The sequence below is a fragment of the Oncorhynchus mykiss genome, chromosome 19, assembly GCF_013265735.2.
Source record: "Oncorhynchus mykiss isolate Arlee chromosome 19, USDA_OmykA_1.1, whole genome shotgun sequence".
Taxonomy (NCBI): domain Eukaryota; kingdom Metazoa; phylum Chordata; class Actinopteri; order Salmoniformes; family Salmonidae; genus Oncorhynchus; species Oncorhynchus mykiss.
In genome coordinates, this window is record NC_048583.1 from 8,643,968 (window position 1) to 8,655,870 (window position 11,903).

Below are 11,903 nucleotides of genomic sequence, written 5' to 3' on the forward strand. Positions count from 1 at the left end.
CTGACCATTTTTTTCCATTCCTCCTTGCAAAACAGCTTGAGCTCAGTGAGGTTGGATGGAGAGCATTTGTGAACAGCAGTTTTCAGTTCTTTCCACAGATTCTCGATTGGATTCAGGTCTGGACTTTGACTTGGCCATTCTAACACCTGGATATGTTTATTTTTGAAAAATTCCATTGTAGATTTTGCTTTATGTTTTGGATCATTGTCTTGTTGGAAGACAAATCTCCGTCCCAGTCTCAGGTCTTTTGCAGACTCCATCAGGTTTTCTTCCAGAATGGTCCTGTATTTGGCTCCATCCATCTTCCCATCAATTTTAACCATCTTCCCTGTCCCTGCTGAAGAAAAGCAGGCCCAAACCATGATGCTGCCACCACCATGTTTGACAGTGGGGATGGTGTGTTCAGGGTGATGAGCTGTTGCTTTTACGCCAAACATAACGTTTTGCATTGTTGCCAAAAAGTTCAATTTTGGTTTCATCTGACCAGAGCACCTTCTTCCACATGTTTGGTGTGTCTCCCAGGTGGCTTGTGGCAAACTTTAAACAACACTTTTTATGGATATCTTTAAGAAATGGCTTTCTTCTTGCCACTCTTCCATAAAGGCCAGATTTGTGCAATATACGACTGATTGTTGTCCTATGGACAGAGTCTCCCACCTCAGCTGTAGATCTCTGCAGTTCATCCAGAGTGATCATGGGCCTCTTGGCTGCATCTCTGATCAGTCTTCTCCTTGTATGAGCTGAAAGTTTAGAGGGACGGCCAGGTCTTGGTAGATTTGCAGTGGTCTGATACTCCTTCCATTTCAATATTATCGCTTGCACAGTGCTCCTTGGGATGTTTAAAGCTTGGGAAATATTTTTGTATCCAAATCTGGCTTTAAACTTCTTCACAACAGTATCTCGGACCTGCCTGGTGTGTTCCTTGTTCTTCATGATGCTCTCTGCGCTTTTAACGGACCTCTGAGACTATCACAGTGCAGGTGTATTTATACGGAGACTTGATTACACACAGGTGGATTGTATTTATCATCATTAGTCATTTAGGTCAACATTGGATCATTCAGAGATCCTCACTGAACTTCTGGAGAGAGTTTGCTGCACTGAAAGTAAAGGGGCTGAATAATTTTGCACGCCCAATTTTTCAGTTTTTGATTTGTTAAAAAAGTTTGAAATATCCAATAAATGTCGTTCCACTTCATGATTGTGTCCCACTTGTTGTTGATTCTTCACAAAAAAATAGTTTTATATATTTATGTTTGAAGCCTGAAATGTGGCAAAAGGTCGCAAAGTTCAAGGGGGCCGAATACTTTCGCAAGGCACTGTATGTTAAGTCTGATTTCCTCCACAGTACCAATACATCTTCATTTGTTTGTTTCAGCTGCAATATATTTTATATAGTGTTATTCTCAGAGAACTAAATTAATCCTACAGACACTATGAAAATTCAACCTTGTTGGTTAACCAAATATGTAGTGTATATATACAATTCTGAAATGTAAAAAATATAAATCTAGAGTTTTCCTAAAACAAATGAATAGGTTCAGAAGTAGGAGTCCCAGACTTCGGACGGTAAACTAGTTTAAACAACAGTATATGCATTCAGTAAAACATTTTTTGTAATACTTAAACAACACATGTGTACAGTAGTTATGCTAACGGTTCAAAGAATGATAAGGCACTAACCGAAAAGGGACTTCTCTCTGAATTTAGTTTATATCTACACACTGAAAACACAACAGTAACATGTTTAACAGTCCAACATTTTAACCAAGAAAGGTTAAGTCTTTTAAGTTTCAGAGATTGAGTGATAGTCTTCACAAAGTCCATCTCATCAACTTGGAGAGAGAGAGAGAAGACCCATAATTAAATCTATGTATTGAGTGACAGTCAGCAAGTTGTGTTCATCCTTTCAGACCGTTGTGTAACCCTGTGTGGTTGCGGTCAGACCGTTATGGTGCAGAAACAGCATCTGGTCAAGGCCCTCTGGAGGAATATTGGTTCTCTTCCTCTGAGTCACCCCCCCTCCATCCTGCAGGAACATCTGGACGGCACTGCCTGCGACAGCCGGGGCAGCTAGGTAGGCACGTGCCACTTTGGCCAGCAGGGGGAGCTGTCCTGATCTAGCCTTCCACCACTGTAAAGGCTCCACGCCCAGGGTGGCCCCCTTCTCTGCTCTGAAGACGGACAGCTCAATGTCCACTGTCTCTTCCACTGAGGGCTGCTTGTTCTGGGACTGGGAGCTGAATAGGTCCCCTAGAAGGAACTCCATGCCAGTCTGCTGGGAGGTGGGCTCCAGTTTCAGCTCCATGTTATCACTCTCACTGTCGTCGTTCACAGAGCTACCGGTGGCTTCCTCGTCTGAATCACTCTCTGTTCGCTCTTTGAAACTGACCGGGGTGATCTCCTTCAGCCTTTTGCTTCTTCTCAGGACGTCTCCCTCCATCTCTCCTGATGAGGTGGTCGAGGAGGATCCCCTCTTCTTCCTCTTCCTGCCCCCTGGAGACGCTGCCTCGGCCCTCCTCCGGTCCACCTCTACGATCCGGACCACTTCTTTCTTCAGCCAGGCGAAGGTGGTCGCCTGCTCTCTGACGTCCATGAAGCCCAGGCCGTGAAACTGGGGGTCGAGGGCGCACGCTACACACAATACCTGGTTGATCTGGGGGTCGTTGTATCGGCGGGAAAGGCCCCACCTTATCTTCTTTTTGAGTTCCTTCAAGATAGTGGAGTCGTTGCGATGGCGGGGGTGGGGGGCGAAATGTCGGTCGAGCAGGCCGGTGAGGATGGGCTTGACCAGCGAGAGCCTGGGGAACGGTTCCTTGGCCAGGGTATGGCACGCCACTTCTAGGGGTTTCAGCAAGGAGGAGAGATCCTCCAACACCTTCCAGTCAGATCGCTTGGGCACAGGGACCAATGAGTTGGAGCTGTCGGTGGTGTCAGATTTAGCACGGACAGCGGAAGTGGAGTTTGTGTCATGTTTGTCAGCGGTTTTCAAAGCGGCAGTCGCCCCCGAATCCAAGTCAGTGGGACTTCCTGTGTCTTGTCCAGTTTGGATCTCACTGTCTATTTGTTTTAGTGTCTCAGAGATCATGTTTTGATAGCGGAGGAGCGTCTTAACCACACTGTAAAGCCCATTCCAGCCTGGTTTCCCATAGGCCCAAGCCTTCAGCTCAGCCGTCTCCTGCTTCTGTAGGACTACGATCAGTTTCCTGGCTGGGTGAAGAGTTACCATGTCTTTATCATGGAGGGAGAAGAGGCTGTAGAGAAGGTGTTGGAATACACTGAGGGTCTTTGAGATGATGGAATGACTCATGACTTCCTCTATGCAGCTCTGAACAGCTGTGAAGAAACAGGGTATGGGTGGAGAGTGGGACTCCTCGCTGGTGGAGTTGGCTCGTTCGATCGCTCGTTCCAGACCTGAGAGATCATCAGAGGATATGGAGTCCTCCATCTCCAGGAATGTGGTGGAGTTCGGGTGGTGGTGACGGGCACCTCCACCCACCCCTTCTCCACTTCTCTCTCTCTTCTTCGCACCTACCTTCGTCTTTTCCATCTCTTCGCCCCCAAGCAGGATGAAACTGGGCTGAGAGATGTCCCACTCCTGAGCCATGGACCTCACTGTAGCCTCGACCACGCTCAGATCCATATCCCCAGTTCCCATCTCACCCAGACGCTGCGTGGCCAAAGCCAGGTTATGGGAAGTGAAGTCAGCGTTGATGAAATGGGCCCACAGGGTGGCGTATCTCTCCTGGTCTCCCTGCCAGTCATGACACCACACGTCAGCACTAACAGCTACGTGGTGAGATACTTGGTTCTGGGTCTGTGAGTGGAAACGGGCAGCTTTTCTTGTTGAGGAGCTGGGTTTGAATTGAACTGGAATATTAGGCTTGGAAGTGTCTTCCTCATTGAACCCAGTGCTGTTGGTCAGCAGCTTGGCCCAGGTCTTTCTTCCCTCGGTGTGGACGTCCCTCAGCACCTCCTCCAGTAGAGAAGCTGAAGGAATCTCCTTGCAGGACGGCAGCAGGGTCTGGATCAGCTGCTTGAAGCCCTCCCCCTCCACTGTATCCGGGGGCAACAAGTCTTTGATGAGGAAGTTAGTGATGGCTGTGGTGGTTTGATTGGTCAGGAAGTTAGAGAGCTTTCTCTGTCCCGGTGTAGCGGTGGAAACCGCGGTCACAGTATCGGTCACTGCTGAACTGCCGTTCCCACTCCAAGTCCAGTCCTCATTACTGTAGTTGCTGTTGGTGGTTCTGTGGGTGGAGGGGCTGCTAGAACGAGGTGCTCTGCCGCCCGTAGTGGGGTAAGGCCTGAAGCGCGAGGACGAAACCCAGGGCTTGTTGCCGTCCTTGATGACGTCCCGGCGCTTCATATGGTGCATCTGGACCAGGTGGTTCTCCAGCTGGGTGACAGTAGCACTGTAGTCCACCTGTTGACCACACAGCTTGCACATGACTTTGTCCTTGTCCAGCGGCTGGCCGTTGGGGTCCGGCTCAAACCCAAAGAACTCCCATACGGGGCTGTTGGGCTGAGAGGGGCTCAACAGTATCTCAGCACCCTTTACAAAGTCGTACTTCACGGTTGTTGCCAGTCCCGTCTGATTGGTGTTTTGAGGTGGGTTGAGGACAGGGGTGGGGTCAGTGGTATCAGTCTGTAACCCGCTACTGACATCACTGATGACTGGCAGGGGGCTCCCTGATTGGCTGTTGTCTGACCAGCTGTAAGAGCCATTGGCGTCTGGGAGACTGCTAGTTCCGCCCACTGGCACGACCTGGATGTCACGGAAGATCCGCAGTAAGATTTCCTTGTCCCCGAATTCACACTTGATGTTCTCACCTGTGAGAGTGACAGTAAGAGAGAGAATATTGTGTTTAATAACAGTGTTCGTGTGAGTCAAAATATAGGCACTGCTTTATTTAGCATCTCCCTGATCAGTTCCCTTTTACTACAAGATAACAGCGTAATTCCATAATTATTACCAAAAACATACTTTTCCATCACATGGGACGAATACTAGGAAGCTCCAATTGTTATCAAGTAATAAATAATATTATACCAGTTAATAACGCCGAACAACGTTAATTCCGTTGCGCTAGACATCTCAATCACCAAACGTACCGATCCCTAGACCCAGCATGGCAGCGTACTCCTGGCCAATCCAGACCTTGAGTTCTGTCCCCTCAGGGATGGGCTGGGAGACCCTGTAGAAGATCTGACCGCGGTACTGGAACACCGTCATGTTGTGTTCTTCCTCGCAGGCAGCACACGCTACATACCTGAACAGGGATGAGAGGCATGACAATGCAGTGATATTAACATTGCATAGCCCATGGAGCAGTTTCCCCAGACACAGATGAAGTCTAATCCTGGACAAAAAAATATTCTCAATGGAGAATCTCCATTTCTTGCTTTTCAGTCCAGGACTAGGCTTAATCTGTGTCCTGGAAACAAGCCCTAAATGTATATCTTGACTAAAGATGATATTCACATAGATATGAGACATATGAAGTAGGGATGTCTGTTTAGACATTAGAAACATATATTACTAAATGACTTATATTCACTGGGTTAACTAATAAGACCACTACAGGAATACGTGTTTAAATTGAAAAAGGTTAAACAGATCGCTGACAACCTGAAAGACTAAATGCAGACATCATTGTTTCAAACTTAACTTCTCACCTCATCCAGTTTGCTTTGTTTTCATCTGAGGCATCTACGAAGTAGTAGGAATCATTTTCTTTGATCTGGGAACAAGAGAAGAGAATCAACTATTAGCTGATTTGTAGACCAAACTGACCACATTTGCATGTAGTTTACAGTGTATAGGTCAGCCTTTATCAAGACTATACTGAACAAAATGTAAATGCAACATGTGTTGGTCCCATGTTTCATGAGCTGAAATAAAAGATCTCAGAAATGTTCCATACTCACAAAAAGCTTATTTCTAAAAAATGTGTGCAGAAATGTGTTTACATCCCTGTTAGCAAGCATTTCTCCTTTTCCAATATAATCCATCTGACAGGTCTGGCATATCAAGAAGCTAACTAAAAATGATCATTACACAGGTGCAGCTTGTGCTGGGGACAATAAAATGCCACAAAAATGTGCAGACAATACAATGCCACAGATGTCTCAAGGTGACGGAGCGTGCAATTGGCATGCTGACTGCTGGAATGTCCAGCAGAGCTGTTGCCAGATAATTGAATGTTAATTTCTCTACCATAAGCCGCCGCCAACGTCATTTGATTGCTGGATCGAATCCCCAAGCTGACAAGGTAAAAATCTGCCGTTCTGCCCCTGAACAAGGCAGTTAACCCACTGTTCCCCGGTAGGCCGTCATTGTAAATAAGAATTTATTCAACCTTATGGCAAGCCTCCAATTCAGGAGTACAACTGTGCTAAACAAGCCTCCAATTCAGGAGTACAACTGTGCTAAACAAGCCTCCAATTCAGGAGTACAACTGTGCTAAACAAACCTCCAATTCAGGAGTACAACTGTGCTAAACAAGCCTCCAATTCAGGAGTACAAATGTGCTAAACAAGTCACATAATAAGCTGAATGGACTCACTGTGTGCAATAAGTGTTCAACCGGATTTTTGAATGACTACCTCATCTCTATACCCTACACATAAATATATGTAAGGTCCCTCAGTCAAGCAGTAAATTTCAAAACAGATTCAACCACAAAGACCAGGGAGATCTTCCAATGCCTCGCGAAGGGCAACTATTGGTAAATAGGTTAAAATAAAAACAACAGACACTGAATATTCCTTTGAGCATAGTGAAGTTATTAATTACCCTTTGGATGGTGTATCAATACAACCCAGTCACTACAAAGATACAAGCGTACTTCTTAACTCAGTTACCAGAGAGGAAGGAAACCGCTCAGGGATTTCACCATGAGGCAAATGGTAACTTTAAAATCAGTTACAGAGTTTAATGGCTGTGATAGGAGAACACTGAGGATGGATCAACATTGTAGTTACTCCACAATACTAACCTAATTGACAGACTGAAAATGAAGCCTGTACAGAATAAAAATATTCCAAAACATTCATCCTGTTTGCAACAAGGCACTAAAGTAATACTGCATAAAATGTGGCAAAGTAATTAACTTTTAGTCCTGAACACGTTGGGGGCAAATTCAATACAACACATTACTGAGTACCACTCTCCATATTTTATAGCAGGGAAGTCATCACGAGGGTTCGCAGTGGCTTGTGGGTCTGTGTAACCACGTTCATACACACCCAACCACACGAGCAAAACATTTTAATGTCCCCCAAACTGCAAAATGTATGACAAGACCTGAAAATAGTTGTCTAGCAATGATCAACAAACCATTTCACAGAGCTTGAAGAATTTTGAAAAGAATAATGGGCAAATGTTGCACAATTCATGTGTGGAAAGCTTTTAGAGAGACTTACCCAGAACGACTCATAGCTGTAATCGCTGCCAAATTTGCTTCTACTCAGGGGTGTAAATGTTTCTCTTTTTACCTTTATTTAACTAGGCAAGTCAGTTAAGAACAAATTCTCATTTTCAATGACGGCCTAGGAACACTGTTCAGGGGCAGAACGACAGATTTGTACCTTGTCAGCTCGGGGGTTTGAACTTGGAACCTTCCGGTTACTAGTCCAACGCTCTAACCACGAGGCTACCCTGCCGCCCTTTCATTTTCAATACATTGATAAAATGTCTAAAAACATGTTTCATTTTGTCATTATGGGGTATTATTTGATTTCAGGCTATAACAACAACATGTGGAATAAATCTAAGGGTATGAATACTTTCTGAAGGCCCTGAACATACTCTGTTACACAGCTTCCATATTGTAATGAAACCAGCAGGGAGTAAGGCTCGAACCCTCAACCTTCTGGCCAGACGCCCAGCGCGCCATCGACTGTGCCACAAAAGCATGCTGAAGTGGCAGAGTCGATATCCGCGCTTATAAACCAGGGTCGCTACAATATTCTGTTACACCGCGATTTAGTCAGGATGGTGGATCAGGCTAATATCCACCTGTCCATACTGACAGCCCAGGCTAATATCCACCTGTCCATACTGACAGCCCAGGCTAATATCCACCTGTCCATACTGACAGCCCAGGCTAATATCCACCTGTCCATACTGACAGCCCAGGCTAATATCCACCTGTCCATACTGACAGCCCAGGCTAATATCCACCTGTCCATACTGACAGCCCAGGCTAATATCCACCTGTCCATACTGACAGCCCAGGCTAATATCCACCTGTCCATACTGACAGCCCAGGCTAATATCCACCTGTCCATACTGACAGCCCAGGCTAATATCCACCTGTCCATACTGACAGCCCAGGCTAATATCCACCTGTCCATACTGACAGCCCAGGCTAATATCCACCTGTCCATACTGACAGCCCAGGCTAATATCCACCTGTCCATACTCACAGCCCAGGCTAATATCCACCTGTCCATACTCACAGCCCAGGCTAATATCCACCTGTCCATACTCACAGCCCAGGCTAATATCCATCTGTCCATACTCACAGCCCAGGCTAATATCCACCTGTCCATATTCACAGCCCAGGCTAATATCCACCTGTCCATATTCACAGCCCAGGCTAATATCCATCTGTCCATACTGACAGCCCAGACTAATATCCATCTGTCCATACTCACAGCCCAGGCGTATTTGAGGCAACTCAGAGGGCCGCGGGTCAACTCTCCTACGAAGGGTCCAAACGTCCACCCCTGATGCAGTGACAGGGTCTTGGCAAACACCCCCGCCTCTTCCTCCTCTGCTGACCCCCCAGGCACAGGCCCACTGCCCCACCTCCGCAGGCTGAGGCACGGGGGGATGGAACCCACCGCACGGGGGTCACCGCCCTCCAACCATGGCTCACCGCAGACCACCATGTCTGGGATGAAGTGAAGCGATCTGTCAGTACCGTGGCCACCACCGAAGTTACCATGGCCACCACCGAAGTTACCATGGCCACTGCCGAAGTTACCATGGCCACTGCCGAAGTTGCCTTGGGAGCCGTTGTCGTTGTTGTAGTGGTGACTCTGCTCTGAACCTGGGTAGAGGTGGAGAGGAAATTAGTAGAAGTTGTCTGGACTGTGGATGGAGGAAAATGCACACCGGAATCAGGCTGGCAGCAGGACACCTCTGTTCTCTACCCCCAGAAATAGAATATGAGCAAGCAGACTGCAGTCTCTTTCCCTCTCTTACACACACACACTATTGGGGGGGGGGGGGGGGGGGATATATACAGTTACATAGAGATATTATTTGACGATATATAAATATTTTTTTGTGCTGGTCAGTTGTACCTGAACCAAAACTCCAGTATTATTTCTTCATAGCTTGTTCTCCATGTTTTAAAAAATGATGAGCAAAAACAACATCAGCGCTTATTTTTTTACAGGACTTCCCGTGACTGATCAAAACTCATGTTCATGGCTCTCTCTTGCCCCTTTGAAGCAGACAGTGAGCAATGTTATATGTTTGGACATTGAATCACAATATCGAATCGCAATACATATCGTATTGGCACCTATATATCGTGATAATATCGTATGGTGAGGTCCCTGTCAATCCCCAACACACACACGGTGCAAATAACTTGCTGATTACACACCTGATGTCTCTGATGATTGACGAATGGAGGCTCCAACACCACCATCACCATACATGAGTTGATAAAACACATCAGGGTGGTGAGCCCTTAAATGTGATCTCAGGTTGGTCGGGCTCCCAGTTTTGCACGGAACTATCCTTCGGCACAACCGACAAATGGCCTCCTCCTTATTTTCAGGCTCCCCTTTATCATTTGGTTTTACACCAAAATGAACCCAGACTGTGGATGTAGCTCGTTTCTTTGAGACTAGATCCATCGTTCAATAGCTCAAATTTGCTAGTTAGCACAGTGAAATAGGTTTACCTGGATACCACGATATAGCCTAAAGATTAGGCCTCCCGATGATGAAATCCTAAACGGTTATCGAGTTACACACAATAATTACCAATTTAGAATGTTTACAGAATATACCGCGTCTGTACATTGTTACTTAATTGCCAACAAATTCAGCAACATATCCGACGAACAACAAGTTAATGTGTACGATATCAGTGACCCTTAAAGGCGATATCCGATTCTTCTTTCTCATCGAGGACAGAGTTTGACTGACATCTCTGGTTGACCAATCATATTCAGGCGTTTTGGTGCGTTAGCAAATCATGTTCAAGTATTGAGTTGTATATCATGCATGACAGCGAGTGAAAGAAAAAAAATAGACAATATTATGTCCCCAAAAAAGCATAGGCTACAATTCTAAAAACGTTTGAATGTAGGCTACCTTGAATGTAGACTCACCTGATGGCTCAAAATAGTACCCATGCCCAGACGTTGCCGATATAAACTCAGAAAATATATCAGGGTGTCGTAGTCGCAGGTGATGTCTTAGATTGCTCGTGTTTCCTCCTTTGACAAAAACAATCCTCCGGCATAACCGGCAAACCGCCTCATCAATATTCTGAGGCTCTCCTTTCTCGTTTGGCTTAAAACCAAAATGCACCCAAATTGCGGATTTGACTTTGGGTTTAGAGACAAGATCCATTCTCACGACCGACCATTATAATCTACGCGTAGCAGTAGCCTACACTCGGTTGAGGGCTGGTCTTTCAATTTGGGTGCGCTCGTTCTACTGACCGCCCAATAACCTACCCCGTCGAGGCATGCGTGCACTCGATATACCGGGCTCAATTTTGCAAGTGTCACCAAATGTGCAGTCTCACTTAAAAAAGTGAGAAAAATATGTATACAAGTATTGAAATATCGAGTACTATGGGTGGGCTGCATGGAAATGTAGGAAAACAACTACAGAGAACGTCGTGGTATACCACTGGCCTATGCGAAATGCACAGCATGGAAGTGAGTGAAATTGAGAGAGAGAAATCGACACTGGGTAATTTAGTCTTGGGGAAAAACACATCGAAGCCTACAATTCTAAAACGTTAGGAATTCAACATTTGAATGTAGATTTCAATGCCAGTGCAAATGACTTACAGCAGAGCAGACTCACATGATGGCTCAGAGAAGTAGTATCCATTGCCGATATAAACTCAGAAAAACAGTAGGATGTTTTACATTACTCGTGTTTCCACTTTTGACACAAACAATCCGACATAACCTGTAAACAGTCTCATCAAGAGTATGGGGCTCTCCTTTGCCGTTTGGCTTAAAACCAAAATGCACCCAAACTGCGGCTTTGACTTCAGGTTTAGAGACAATACCCATTTTCACGGCTGACCATAGCCTATAATAATAATAATAACGAAGGCGTCCACGCGCTTCCCAGCCGAAACAGTTCGGAAAAGTTCGTGCATATATTATGACGACATTTTCTGACGTTTTGGACGTCGGCGAGGGTTTATCGGATGTTCGGGCACACAAAACATTTTCTGGAGGCAAGGCGAAGTTCAGAGCCGAAGTGTATGTACACCCCTTCCTCCGTGATTGGTCAACAGTAGGACTCTACAATAAGGTCTTTGTTGTCGTCCAACTGGAGACAACTAGTTTTCATTTAAAAATACTGCTCTATAATATACTGCTCTCTTAGTTAGATGTAAAATTGCGCAAAAACATCAAAATGAATGACAGATTTATTGAGTTATGTTAGAATCACTTCTGACTATTTTGAGAAAGTACAGGTTACGGCGTCTCAAAATGGACAAACATGACTATTGCCGCATTCTTCTCGGTTTTCAAACGAAGGTATTTTTTTAAGAGACTTTACGAGCGCACTGGTTCGGTTTGGCTCGGCACCAGCTGAACTTCTTTTTCGGCGGGGTTTATCAGCGGTTGGCATCCAACGTTATGGTGTCTTACCGCCACCTACTGTACTGGAGTGTGGGCCAG

General features: G+C 45.7%; 1 protein-coding gene across 2 annotated transcripts; it reads right to left on the bottom strand.

Moving 5' to 3' along the window:
* Positions 1-1,621: 1,621 nt before the first annotated feature.
* Positions 1,622-11,515, bottom strand: LOC118936568. Of its 2 annotated transcripts, none has more exons than XM_036954146.1 (5): positions 10,359-11,515; positions 8,662-9,059; positions 5,677-5,741; positions 5,113-5,270; positions 1,622-4,830 (listed from the first exon to the last, which is right to left on the bottom strand). In XM_036954146.1, the coding sequence occupies exons 1-5, from the start codon at positions 10,600-10,602 to the stop codon at positions 1,910-1,912; spliced, it is 3,786 nt and encodes a 1,261-aa protein (XP_036810041.1). In that variant the 5' UTR covers positions 10,603-11,515; the 3' UTR covers positions 1,622-1,909. The 2 variants fall into 2 exon arrangements, with proteins under 2 accessions (XP_036810041.1, XP_036810040.1); XM_036954145.1 differs by lacking the exon at positions 10,359-11,515 and adding an exon at positions 9,624-10,320.
* Positions 11,516-11,903: the final 388 nt, after the last annotated feature.